Source organism: Seriola dumerili, unplaced genomic scaffold, assembly GCF_002260705.1.
Source record: "Seriola dumerili isolate Sdu_G_001 unplaced genomic scaffold, Sdu_1.0 BDQW01000191.1, whole genome shotgun sequence".
NCBI lineage: Eukaryota > Metazoa > Chordata > Actinopteri > Carangiformes > Carangidae > Seriola > Seriola dumerili.
The window spans coordinates 9,422,531-9,437,151 of NW_019174446.1; the positions used below are offsets into that span (position 1 = coordinate 9,422,531).

Below are 14,621 nucleotides of genomic sequence, written 5' to 3' on the forward strand. Positions count from 1 at the left end.
CTCTCTCAGAGGAGGTGTGGTTTTTACTAAGTCAGAAAGAGCATATGTCAAACAAAGCAGGCTACTGAACAGTGCAACAACACAGTTTGTCACCTCAGTCTTCATTGTTTTTATGCTTAAAAGTTGACAGCTTGCTTTGCGTTTCTTTATTAAAATGGACACTGCATTTGATAACCTGGATGCAGCTGGTTTCCTGGAAATCTGGCAACACTTCGATGCAGATGGTAAGGACAGTTAAAGACACGGTCATATTTTTTGTCCATTGTACATATTAATATATTCAGACAGGCAGCACAGTACTTTTTAATGTATTTAATTTTATTTCCACTGTTACTAGGCATTAGGGAGAAAAGGACTATTTGTTATGACAAATATCTGAGTTTTGGTTGTAGCAACTAATTTCTGTTCTGAGTATCATGTTAAATATTCTTATTACAAAAAAAAAAATCAGAACATGACTGTTTCTGTCTCCGGAGACAGTAAAGTCCTGTGTCACATGAAACGAGTAATAAATTATCTTAGTCACTTCATTGAGAGTTCGCAGTATTTGAATTTTGAAGAAAATGCCAACTTGCTTCCCTTCATTTACAACCCAGCGACTTGCACAACTTGTTTTTTTTTTATTCGGACAGATAATGGCTACATTGAGGGCAAAGAGCTTGATGACTTTTTCTGTCACATGATGAAGAGGCTGGGTCCACAGGTAAGTAAGCTTTATTTGGACGAATTTATCCAGATCTAGTGAAGAAAACTAACAGCAGCTCAATACAGTCCGATGCAGTGCATGTCATCTGAACAGGCACAAAACCACTAGCACATCATTTTCATCTGATAATGGCAAATGCATGAGACACATCTGTCGATCTATATGGCACCCACAATAACATTACTAGAGGAGGTTATATGACTAAACATTGCTGTTTTCCAAATATAAGTCCAGACTAAGTATTTGCACAGTTACACAGGCTCTGAGCTTCAGTTCATGGACACTGCATTTCAGTGCCAAGTTTTAATTTGAGTAGGTTCACATCAATATAGGAAGAACTGTGGTCAACATCCTTCTCAAAGACTTAACTCTGTTAAAACCCACTTTCAGATTTATGAAGCCTTTACTTTATTTTAAAATGCAAAAAAGGCAATTTCATGGTTTGATCAATCCAGACAATAATAGACCAGGTCTTGATGAAAGACCTAGTCACAAATAGAAAAGAAATGAAAAACTATGTTGTAAATATTTCTCTCCCTGTTAATCTTCTTCAGGGTTAGGGTTAGGCTAACTGAGGTGGTTTTTGATCTACACCTGCTCTGATGTGGTCTAGATGAGGATAAAACAGTGTAATAGCCCATTTGGATTTTTCAATTAGTCAATTTATTAATCAAATCCAAGTGTAAATGTGCAGGTTTTTAAGCTAGACCTGACTTATTTTTGTCTGGAGGGTGAAAACACAGTGAAATCGCCATTTCATGCCCTCATAAATAAAATGAAGGTTTCATAAATCAGCAAGTGCTGACGACCAGACTAAAGGCAAAGAGACCACACAACATATAAGAGCTGCATGTGGCTGCAGTGAATGCCTGGGAGGGAAGATACAAAGCGTCTGCTGACGTCCATGGATGTTGGATGTCCCTGAATGCAAAGGGTTTTTCCACAAAATATCAAAAATTATGATTGTACACTATGTGTTAAAAGGGCTACATCTCCAATACAGTTATTTCAATCCTGATTTGAACGACCTGGTCTGGGCTGTATATATCTTAGTTAATTTTTTTATTTATTATATTGCATGTGACATGGTCTACAAGTACAGGCAGATGTTTATTTTGAAATTTGCCATTAAAATCACTAAAGTTCGCTACACAATGATAATTAAATTTCTCATGTTTAGATTGAAGGGTTTGTGGGAAACAATTTGTCAAAATTAAAGCTTAAATCAGCTTTTACGAAATACAATTGCTTTTGGGCACAGACTTTGCAGCACTTATGGTCTCTGCTGTGTGGGCAGCTGAACCTCTATGCAGTTATCTGGATGGGTGGGGTGACTGTAAGGATGTTAGACAAAACACAATTATATAGCTCTGGTCCCTGTCAAAGGAAAAGCCCTAGACTTGGTTACAAGTTGACCTAGGGGAGCTCTGTATTTGTGTGTGTTTTTGCGTGAACATGTGCTAAAGACTCATTTTTTTTTACTGAGCAATGTTAAATGCTGTGAACCTGACAGACTGAGCCCTTTCCCTGACCAGTTATAATGGAAAACCAAACGAGTATACAGTACACCTATTAGTGCAACATCTTGTGCGTGTGAGAGACTGGACTCCCTTGGATACTAATGAGGTTGTACTCAAACAAACAGACCACCAACCACAGGTCACTTTGTCTCTCTAATGTTTGCTCTTTCATTAATGCCCCCAGGATGAGTTCTGTTTGGTCTATTTCTCTTGAGCTACAACACTGCACACTCATTCTGTTTTTTCCTATTAAGCTGCTGAAGCATTGGGTAACATGAACCACGTGGTGTTTGTCTATCTATTTGTGGTTTTATTTCCTGCAGTGCATCATATCTGGTGATTACGCATTTTCTTCCCACAATTAAATCAGTTAGTCAAAAGCTATTTAATGAATTTTGGGGTGATACACTGTTAGTTTGATGTATCAGTAAAACCTAGAGAATACATGAGTTCCTTATGGAGTGGGGAAACATGCTTTTTCAATTAATACAGCATTTCAGTTCAGCAGTGTACATGAAGTCAAACATTAATGTGTGTACTTAAAAAAGCTCTGCCTAGCAACAGCAGATTGCAGGTGCCAACAGGACTGCCTGACAGAAAGTTGAGGCTGAAGACAAATACTTGTCCGTCTGTAATGAGTGAGGGCCTGGCACCTTGTAGTCTGCAGACTGTGTGCTCTGCACCATGTAAAATGATGATTCACACAGCAGCATCATAGATCAACAGGTTTCTATAGTTACAGTATGGTTTGCAACGAGACACTATTAGATTAGCTGCTAAATGCATTTTAAAATAACTTGAAGAGCTAAATATATTGTTGCCTTCAGTTGCTTCAAGCTTTTGTCTGAGCTCTGTTAGAGAAAAATGTGATTCTTAACTCAGATAAGCATGCTATCAGACTGTATTTTTGCAGCGTTTGTAGCTCAATTTATCTTTGGTTATAAACTGCTACAATATGTTTTCCATATCCTTAAATGCATTACGTTTCGTGAGTAAAAGTAGTTCCTGACTATTCGTTATCTACAGAACAGTGGCAAAAACTGAGGAAGTTAAATTTCAGATTAGATAGTCATATTTCACTGAAGCATTTGCAGTGAAATGCTTGCTGAAAAAAAAAAAATAAAATAAAAAACAGGACCATGACACTGGGCAATAGAAATCTCTCCTCTCTTCCTAGATGACCACTCTTGGTTGCAAACGTTTGAGGTGTACACCATCATAGTTTCTGTTCTGTATATTAGAAAGACTGAGAAGGCCAAGCACAAGCAGAGTCAACTACAAAAATGCTTTAAGAAAATTTTGCCAGCGGTTGAGAAAGCAAACCTTGAGAGGAGAATGGCAGGTACAGGTCAAAGAAGTATCCATGGTGACATTGCTTAAAATAAGCGTGACTCAGCCAGTGAAGTATCTGTCATCTAACGTCATTATTTTCTATGATTTTCAAATACATTATATGCTCGATTTAAAGACATCAGTGTGATACAACAATTTGTTTTCAATTTTGTTTTAATCTACACTTTACTACATAGCCCACTTCATTTTGTCCCATCCCATACTCTGTCATCATCACTATATCTGTGTCCAGTGGATTTGTAATGGTGGCTTTGGGTAAAAAAGAAAAAAATCAATGCTGCATTTTAACCTATTGTGTCTCGACAGGAGAAAGTGACTGAAGAACGAGTTCAGAGACTGAAGCAGAGGTTTATGTCCGCCTATGATGTCACAGCTGACGGGAAACTACAGATTCAGGAGGTAAAATACAGTTTCTGTATCCCATTCACTTGACCATCATTTCCTTAATAAACTTTTGGTACTCCATAGTGAGTAAAGGTGAAGCACTAATTATTCTTCTTTCTTCATTAATTAGAGAGTGTGGACTTTTGTTATAAATAAAACATTAAAACTCCCTCACAACACCACCTCTCTCTTTTTCTCTGTCACTCTCTACAAAATGAAAACCTTTTATCTTCTCCCACTAACTTCCTCTTTATTCAGGATTGTCGTCCTCTTCTCCATCTCCTCTCTCCCTCTCTCTCTCAGACTCCTCTATTCTACCCACCCCCCTCTCTTTATCTACCACCCCTCCCTCTGCTTCCTCTTCATCTTTTATTCATCTCATGTATCTATGACAATAATACAGCTTGTACCATATTCAAGAAGAACAGAAGCTCATTTCCTGGACTGCTGAGGGTCACTTTAAGCCATCCTCTTGCAGTGAAGAGAGTCAGAGGAGGGGCACTCAAACCATTTATCAAAATCGAATACCTAACAGTGCGCAGTATGTAAATAAGTGTAAATAAAATCTAATCTGAATGGCACAACAATTTTTCTAAATGAGACAAATTGCTCTTTATTGATGAAGGTTGATACTCGAATGACTTTTTGATTGAGCCAATTCATTTAATTAAATCAAACCTGACTGACAACTTAACAGGCCGTGGCTGTTTCCCAGAAATTTATTTTATTTTAAACATATTATGATGACACCGCCTTCTCAGTCTCCACTCAGTGTAATTGATGCAGCTCCTGGCACAGCAGCAGTGCTTCATCAGAGCAAAGTGCATTTACTTTATTCTGAAAGAAAAAGAAACGTATGCCCATTTATTAGGCCAATCCGTTAATGCATTGCACCCACAGGCCACAAAGGTTTGGCTTTTTCTCATAAAGCTGTACAAAAATCAATACATGTATGCAGTAAGTGGCCATTTGAAGACACTGATTTACTGAGGGTGATGCAGAAACAGTGTGGTCAAAGCTCTTTTTAGCTCCTTTTCTCTCCTAGTACCAATTCTGGCACCTCAACCCAGAGTAAATACCAAGCAAACAAATCCAATAAATTAATACTAGTGCCTTTCCCAAATTTAAAATATGTATACATCACCAGTTGGAACTCATTTGAAATCATTTTTCTGTAAAGTAACACTTTTATGTAAAGTCACATGAGGCTAGGGACTGCTGGGTATGCTACAAATTTAGGTGGTTATCCATCCTGACTAGATGAATGTAGCTGAGAGCAGAAACACTAAATTCAAAACTGTGTTTAGTGTTGCTCAGTCATTTATGGTTAATGTCTGATCCACTTATTTAGGACAGTAACAGCCCTGATACTGACCCAGTGAATTAGGTCAGTGCATCCCTACTGCAAAGAGTAAGAATTTAGGTTCATGTAGTGAATATACACTCAGTTACCAGTTTATTAGATACACTTTGCAAAACCTAATGCAGTCTAATACTTCAGGAACTCTTCTCTGTGTAATGAAATACAGTTCAGCACCACCACAAGTTACACCCTTCAAAATAAGCATAAAGTTCAACACCTCTCTAAAACAGTTTATTGCAGGATTCTTGTATTACCGGTGAACCTAAAAAAACTGACACCTGCTTACTATATATATGGTAAATATGTTTCTACTGACCAGGTTTTTGTAATTTTTTCATGCTATTTCCCCATATGCTGTTGCTTCTGCTCTATGGCTGACAAAGGGAAGTTAGCAATGCAAAAAGCCACAGTTTCCTGTGTGATAGCTGTATGAATTCCAGATATCATAAGACCGATCTGTTAGACTCAGTGTTCGCTTACGATCAAACATGAAATGTGACAATATATATGAGGACACTGTTTACTGTGTATAGGCTATTTAAAGTATACTGCAAGTACTCTTTGCTGCTTTTCTCATTGTGGATGAATATTTTTGGGTTTTGGACTGTTGCTGTAACAAAAGAAGCAATCTACAGATATCGTACTCTAGGCAATTTAATGGAAATGTTTCACCAATTTTCAGCATTTTTTCAAATACACAAGTATCAAAAACATATCAACAGATGATTAGATAATGGGTTAGCTCTACTTCTTATTAATGCTTTTACCAAGACATTTAGCAATGGCATGACTTGTGTGTGTTATCAGCATTTTATCTCTGAATGTCTGGCTCGTCTGTATTTGGCAGCACTGTTGGTGCATTGCGCTTGTTCTCTGAGCTGTAAGCTTTGTGAACAAAATGGCTGCAGTACCATCCTGTATTTTAATTAGAATGATGATAGTGTCCAGTTTAATCTGCTAATGGAGGGCTGATATCGTTAAAGAAGGACAGACTACAAGAGGGCGACATGAATTGGACAGGAGCCAGGAGGAGCCGGTGTAGGGATGGTTCATCTGAATGACAGTAAAACATGTATTCCCTGTACATGCAGATTGTATTCCAGTTTGTAGAGGTTTTCAGATACAGTCCAGCATTTGGACGCATTTTTTCTTCTTCAGGCTCTGTACTTCAGAACAGTCAATTTGAAATAAAATGCCAAGTCCGAGCGTGAATTTGACTAGGTTTACATTAACATACAGAAAACACTTTTAACAAACAGTGTCCACATTGCAAGGGTTCAAAGTAATTGGACACTTGGCTGCTTAATGTTTCTTGGACAGCAGTGTGTTGTTTCAAACTTAGTTCATGCACAAAAGAGTTCACACGTGGCTCGGAGTTTATTAAGAGTTTCAAATTAGTTTAAGGTGGAGTTACCTGTCAATATGAGGAGTAAAAAGGTAACTGTGCAAGGGAAGAAGCTAATAATGAGACTACAAAAACTAAAAATCTGTCAAAGAGGAAATTTGCATGGACAAGAAAAACTCTTATGACTGCACAGCAAGTCAAGAACACTCTCCAGGATGTAGGCGTACATGTTTCCTTGTCAGCTATCAAGAAAAAGCTTCATGACTCTCAAAGACAGAAGGCCAAGGCTGCGACTTGGCACTTTAATGTATTATCCATTACTTCATTTCAAACTGAATGTGCTGAAGCACAAAGCCTGAAGAACAAAAACAGTCCAAGTGTCCTAATACTCACAGTCTACACTCTATCTGAGGCTTCACCTGCCACCTTACTACAAAACTGTATTTGTAAAATTCAATAGCAAAGTCTCAGCATCTTAGTTTCTCAGGATAATTCAAGGACCTCATTGTTGAGAGTTTAATCAGATTCATTTCTTCTGTAGAAAATAGTTGATAAAATTGACTCCTTATCTGATCAAGATTTCAAGACTGTTTGTATCCTGTAAACTTGGTGGTGACTGTTATTCTCTCCAAGAATAAAATGGGTAAGACTTAGGTACTGTGGAGGGAAAGCCTCACAGAACATCAACATCCAATCACTGCTCTCTGGTCTGACCTCTGCCCCCTTTCCTGTCTTCCAGCTGGCCCATATGATCCTCCCTGAAGATGAGAACTTCCTGTTAATTTTCCGTAGAGAAGCTCCCCTGGACAACAGTGTCGACTTCATGAAGGTAAGATCACAATATCTTGATGAAAGGTAGAACTAACAAAACTGATTATACAACAGCATCAAAATCACCAAAACAGAGGTGTCCTAGTTGACCAGTGGTCCAACATATACCGTGTGTTGTGATGATCATAGTTTAATTGGGTACTGTTGCCACATGTCACCACCAGATAAAGATGTCTTCCAGGATTCCCTGGTGTTCTTGTAGTGTTATTGTAAGTTGGAACTTAAATTTGTCAATTTTCCAGTGTCCATACATGACAAGTATCAAGATATAAACCAAAGCACCAGTTTAGTATATTTTCAAGCTAAAAAGCATCTAAGAATTTCAGCTGTATATCAGCTGTTGTTCAGTTTCGGGCTGATATAATGGAAGGTAGAATAGATTATTGCAAAGAAAATGATAATGACAGGTCATGTGCAACACTTTCCAACATTTCCCTGCCTAAAACCAGATCAACCAGCAACAGGCCAGCAGAGCAGAAAACAGAATGTGCCAGTGGCTTGGCGTGGCACGCAAGCAAAGTATGAGGAAGTCTTCCAACAACCTCAAAACAATAAATTATAAAATGATTCATCTGAAGAGCTCGATTATATCTGCATCATAATTAACTTGATAATTCACCTGTGAACTCATGTCACCAAAAGAAAATCACTCCAGTGGCTATAATGATTTTACTGTTTCATATTAAGTTAGCTGCACTTCTGTTACATCACATTACATATGTAACCATTTGCTGACTTGCCCTCTTCTGCCCACTGCAGATATGGAGGAAGTACGATCTTGACTGCAGTGGCTACATATCAGCTCAGGAGCTCAAGGTGAGGTTGTCGACATGGACAAAGAACCCACACCCTCAAACCACAGAACCAATTACGCACCTCTTTTCTATTCAAGGAACAGTCAGCATTCGTGGCACCAACAGAGAATGACTGCAGCCTTTGGCCACTATTTCATGTTCTGTCATAAATTGAGATGTTTGTTCTTTTTCAGCTTCTGACGACACCCTTTTCTTCTAATAATAAAGTTTTTTTGCTATATTTTTGATATTTAGCCAGTGGTTGATTTGGAAAGAAAACACTAGCAGGACAGATTCCTTTGTTGACATGAAGATGTTAAAATAAATACTACTGGGGAGTAATTTCATGATTTTGAACAAAAATCCTCTTATTTTGGAACCAGCTCTTTCTCACTACATAATCTGCACAAATGAAGTACCCTTGTAACATATAATCTATCCCCCACTGGATTTAACTGTTTTGATTATAAAATAATCTATTTTTCTTTAGGCTTTCCTGAAAGACCTGTTCCAGCAGGACCACAAGGAAGTGTCGTCTGACAAGCTGGAGGAGTACACTGACACAATGGTAGCAATACAATTCACTCACACACACTTATTCTCCACATTCTGAGACTATGCCATAGTCTCAGACCACTTCCTAATTCACTTGAATGGGAAAGTGAAATCAGACTTTTGGACTCCAATGTACACTATATGGCCAAAAGTATTGGGTCACACCTTTTAATCATTGAATTCAGGTGTTTCATTCAGTCCCATTGCCACAGGTGTATAAAATCAAACACCTAGCCACGCAGTCTTCTCTATAAACATTTGTGAAAGAATAGGTCGTAAAGAGCTCACTAAATTTGAGCCGTTGCAACAAGTCAGTTCGTGAAATTTCTTCCCTCCTAGATATTCCACGAGCAACTGTGAGTGGTATTATTGCAAAGAGGAAGCGTTTAGGAACCACAGCAACTCAGCCATGAAGTGGCAGACCACGTAAAGTTACAGAGCGGGGTCAGCGAGTGCTGAGGTGCACAGGCGCCAAGAGGCGCCAACGTTCTGCTGACTCAATAACTGCACAGTTCCAAGCCTCCTCTGGCATTAACATCAGCACAAAAACTGTGCACCGGGAGCTTCATGGCAGGGGTTTCCATAGCCGAGCAGCTGCACACAAGCCTTACATCACCAAACACAATCCCACACGTCGGATAGAGCGGGTTAAAGCACACCGCCACTGGATTCTGGAGCAGTGGAAACGAGTTCTGTGGAGTGACGAATCACGCTTCTCTATCTGGCAGTCTGATAGACGAGTCTGGGTTTTAGGTGAATGCCAGGAGAACGTTACCTGCCTGACTGCATTGTGCCAAGTGTAAAGTTTGGTGGAGGAGGGATAATGCTGTGGGGTTGTTTTTCTCAGCGGTTGGCCTGGGCCCCTTAGTTCCAGTTTAGGGAAATCTTAATGCTCCAGCTTACCAAGACATTTTGGACAATTCTATGCTTCCAACTTTGTGGGAACAGTTTGGGGAAGGCACTTTTCTGTTCCAGCATGACTGTGCCCCAGTGAACAAAGCAAGGTCCATAAAGGCATGGTTGGGTGAGTTTGGTGTGGAAGAACTTGACTGGCCCGCACAGAGCCCTGACCTCAACCCCATCGAACACCTTTGGGATGAACTAGAACGGAGACTGTGAGCCAGGCCCTCTCATCCAACATCAGTGTCTGATCTAACAAATGCTCTTCTGGATGAATGGGCAAAAATTCCCACAGACACTCCAAAATCTTGTAGAAAGCCTTCCCAAAAGAGTGGAAGCTGTTATAGCTGCAAAGGGGGGACCAACTCCATATCAATGCCTATGGATTTAGAATGGGATGTCATAAAGGCTCATGTAGGTGGCCCAATACATTTGTCCATATAGTGTATGTTGGTATACGAACATCTGCCACCACTTTACTTCAAAACTGAGGTAGCGCTTTAACCAAGGTGTGTTCAGATGGTTGTCATGGTGCTCTGACTTGGCATCAGTCCATATGTAGAGATAAGTTTATGCTAAACCTTTTCTTGTCTTAACTTAGTGTGTGAGTGATTGGACACTGTATAATAACTGTGGACAAGAGATTCTGTTTCACTTACTGTCTGAAGTGGTCGTGTGGAGCTGGTTTAAACAGTCACATCCTGCAGTTTTCGGGTAGCTTGCAAATGCTAGTTAGCCTACTGTAGTTACACTAAATGAAATGGAAAAAACATATGCAACAGCTGTCCTCAAAACTTAACTTTTGACATTTTTATTTTCACAAATAAAAGCTTCAGAAGGCTGAAAGGATTTAAGTTGCTGCAATATACTATTCTGCCAAGAAACAGCAAAATTAGACCATTTTTCTTGATAAGAAAACCAACAACTGTTCAGAAGGATTTCTCACTTGTGATATTACGTTCTGGAGATCGTGTGTGATGCTGCAGTTGTCAAAAGGCAGAATAACACAGGCAATATATCTAATTAACTGTCTCCCTGACTTACATCTGTGGAAACTCCTAGCCTCAGACAGCACAGTCCTACTATTTTATAGATTTCAATTTAGAGGAGATTGATTCAGGGTCAAAGACAGATGAGTTGGCTTTAGAGGCACAGGTGGTGTGAGGAAAGTAGCAACTGCATAGACAGACAGATTCACAGTGGCTAGTTATTTTCATGCTTCTTAATACAGCCTCCTTTTCTTGCAGATGAAAATCTTTGACAAAAACAAGGATGGCCGTTTGGATTTGAACGACCTTGCCAGGTATTTTTCAAAGAGCAGAACGAAGAGCTATTCTTAGAAGTCCCTGCAATGTTAAAATGTCTGTAGCCTAGGATTGTATTGGTTATGTATTACACAACGCAAGTGTTGCCATGAAACCATCTTTATGTGTCTGTTGTCAAATGTTTGGACAGACATACAAGAGCTAATTGCCAAATGCTACCATCTCAAAAAATTATCAATCAACTATCTTGTGCCACTATTCAGTATTACGGTAGAACCACATTATTAAACTCTGGCTGTTAGGAGTCAATGCACCAACCTGCATAGAATTTTTAAAGAAATGTACACGAGAACATGGCTGAACAATCCCCGCCCCTGTTCATTTAAAGAAGGTGACAACTACCACAAGGAATATTTTTCTCTTCGATAGCTCAGACACTCCTTGTAAAGTATGTATGTCTCTCTCAATAAGGATCTTGGCTTTAGAAGAGAATTTCCTGCTCCAGTTCCAGATGGATGTAAGATCATTGTTTATCTTGTTCTTTTTCAGATTAAAAAATTAGGGCAAATTATGTTGCAACAGGTTAATAAGTTATCTTCTATCTATTTTTATCTAATTTCTAACAAGTCCTCCCTTCTGTTTTCAAGGCCTGCAGTAAAGAGGAGAGAAAGAGAGACTTTGAGAAGATCTTTGACCACTATGATGTTGTAAGTACGGTAATGCACTGTGAGACGGATGAGGACGGCTATTTCATAATGTTATCATATCTAAGCAAATGACTCTTGTTGTTCCTGTTCCTGCATGAAAATTTGTGAGAATGTGGAAAGTGGGTAGTTTGGTTTTAGGAAAAACCTAAATATGATCATCCTGTTGCTAATTCCAGAGTAGGTTGCACTTGGCCAGTTGTACTACAAGCATAACCATTACTCCTATTCCAAATTAATTAAAACTCTCAAATTTGCATAATGTATGGCAATGTGCATGAAATGATTCAGAACAGTGACACGAATCCAATTAGCTCCCTTTCCTCAAATGTAACTTAATAGAATAAAGCACCAATTATGTTGTCAAGTCCCTCTCTGGGATGATGATCATTCATAGTGCAGTGGCAGGTAGGAGTCAGTAATTCATATCAAGACCCCCTGATAAGCTTCCCTTATCCTGTTCAATCACATGTATGACTTCGTCTATAATGTCAAATGTGCATGAGTTAATCTGTCTGAAATCTTCTACCTCTATCACCTTACATTTCCAGAGAAACTTTGAGAGAAGTGCTCTATGGATATCATCATTAGGGTGTAGTATTGTACTATGACTGTGATTGGAGACTCGGTACGACATTTTCAATAATTTGTCAGGTCACATCCATCCTGCTCGACCGTGGTAATACAGTCTGATTAAAATATAGCCAGTGACTCAGTGTCAGTCACATGTTTCACACCATGGCTACAGTTTCAAGCCTTTAAATTAACAGCACCGCAAGTGACACCTTTTTCAAGTTTTTTCTGAACAGCATGCCTTCGAACATTATCTTTAACTCCTGGAGAGTGTGAAAATGTTGGTCTCATAGTCTCATGGCAGGGGGCAAATATCTCATATGGCCTTGCATATTCAAGCCTTTTGTTGTGGTATATCTGCAGTAAGGAGGAGGGACAGCAGCGTCATACTGTTTCCTTCACTGTGTGACACTGTCAAGTAGCGCTCCAGTACTTCTCATTCAAATCATTCTGTGTGTAGCCTGTAGGTGGATATTTCATATAAATGTACATTACTGAAAAACAGCTTGTCAGGAGCTGTAAGCTCCTCCTTCATTTCCCTTGTGCACTGCATTGTGGGAGAATAGTGTGCATCAACAGCACATTCAAAAATCATACCGTAACAATATGCATACTGTCTGCTTTGAGTGTACTTAATTTTGTCACTTGATTCAGTGTGAACACACTACATACTGGATGTGTTTCAGGCCTGACTATGACCCTAAGATATACGCCCAGTAGAGGAAAATGAATGAATGACTGACATAATAATGTGAGTGGGATGTAAATTCGGGGAAGTAATTATCTCTGTCTTTTTCTCTTTCCTTTGGCTTTTTCCTTTTCTTTTCCTTTTTCTGTCCCTTTGCTCTTGTTCAGAGTAAGACAGGAGCGTTGGAGGGTCCTGAGGTGGACGGCTTTGTCAAAGACATGATGGGGCTGGTCAGGGTAAGAGTCTGTGCTGTTGTTCCAAATGTGTTTTTTAATGACTGTGCTTTTTTAACAGAGTGTTGTTTACCTAAAATGTTGTGATGTGCACACAAAATATGTCTATTAAGAGGTATATTTGCTGCTACTTCTACTACTCTACTTCTCTCAACAGCTCAGTATTAAACCACAATAAATTTGGACACCTGATCAAAACGTGTTTTGGCAACAAGGTTGCAGTGTGCCGCTTGATTTGCTCCCACTCGGGTGCACGGCGAGTCACCTAGATACCAAACTGACACAGTCAAGGAAATAACTTCAGTGCACTTCAGGAAAATAGCAACGCACTGATGCACCACTGAATGTCACACCCTGTACCAAAGCTAAAAAGTGCTGCTTACAAACACCACTTTTACAGTGTAATGCCTTCTTGTCCCTCCTCTCTCCTCTGCAGCCCAATATGACGGGTCCTGAGCTGGACAAGCTGCGCGCCGTCCTACTGCGTCACTGTGACGTCAACAAAGACGGAAAGATCCAGAAAAATGAGCTTTCTCTGTGTCTGGGAGTCAAGCCTAAACCTTGATTAAAGATCTGTGTTATTATAATGTATTATGTAACACTCACTCTGAATTTGTTGTATAGTCAATAATGGTAGAATGCTGTTTTAATGCAGATCAGTCTGAGGTTATTTAAGGTCACTATTCATAAATTGTTATTTGATCCTGAATATGATAGAAACAATTGGACACTATGTACTACGACTTCAAGCTGTGCATGTTTCAGTGCCAAAAAAATTAGATGTTTTTTTGGCTAAAATGGTTGTCTGGTGCTGTGAGATTTGTCAGTCAGTAAACATGTCAGTGTAGCTTTTGAAAACAGAATGTTTTTCATTGTAATATTGAATTTTATTCATAGAGCTGGACTATGTTGGTCATTACTGACGTTTGGCTACTTGCATGTTTCTCTGCCAAGTACAGGATATCGTTTATTGTCATTTTAAAATAAAGGGCCTATGAGAAAATAAAACAATGATGACAAGTGCTGATTATGTTTCACATAGTTTTTACTACTGTAATGTATTAAACAGCTTTTATATAAATGTATAATTTAAACCTTCATTAATTAGATTAACTTAGGTTTACTCATTGAGGGAACTAAGATTTTGATCTGATGATATAATAGAAATATACATAATTTCATTTTACAAGTCACTATTGTATCATTTAAAAATCTTTAAAGTAATCCTTGATTATGAACAACTATCTACATATTCCAAATGCTGGTCAGCTGTTGCATTACCTGATATTTACTGTATCATCCATAACTATAGAGCAGAAATACAGTATGAATTTAAAATGATTCAAACCTAAAAGCTGCAAAACGTTCATTGATAACATTGCATGATGATGATGACATGACAGCCTC

At 38.9% G+C, this 14,621-nt stretch overlaps 1 protein-coding gene across 1 annotated transcript; it reads left to right on the forward strand.

Annotated features, from left to right (window-relative positions):
* Window positions 1-52: 52 nt before the first annotated feature.
* On the forward strand, window positions 53-14,231 carry LOC111227755 (secretagogin-like). The gene is made up of 11 exons (XM_022753452.1): window positions 53-224; window positions 633-703; window positions 3,886-3,978; window positions 7,411-7,500; window positions 8,262-8,318; window positions 8,787-8,864; window positions 10,999-11,054; window positions 11,488-11,533; window positions 11,664-11,723; window positions 13,149-13,217; window positions 13,651-14,231. Exons 1-11 carry the CDS (start codon window positions 155-157, stop codon window positions 13,777-13,779), a joined length of 819 nt encoding a protein of 272 aa, XP_022609173.1. The 5' UTR covers window positions 53-154; the 3' UTR covers window positions 13,780-14,231.
* Window positions 14,232-14,621: the final 390 nt, after the last annotated feature.

What these genes read in the sequence shown, in the direction of transcription:
- LOC111227755 (XM_022753452.1), top strand. Translation starts at nt 155, where the DNA reads ATGGACACTGCATTTGATAACCTGGATGCAGCTGGTTTCCTGGAAATC. An exon ending in TGAAGAGGCTGGGTCCACAG is followed by an intron (nt 704 to 3,885) that starts GTAAGTAAGCTT and finishes GTGTCTCGACAG; the next exon opens with GAGAAAGTGACTGAAGAACG. An exon ending in GATTTGAACGACCTTGCCAG is followed by an intron (nt 11,055 to 11,487) that starts GTATTTTTCAAA and finishes TCTCTCAATAAG; the next exon opens with GATCTTGGCTTTAGAAGAGA.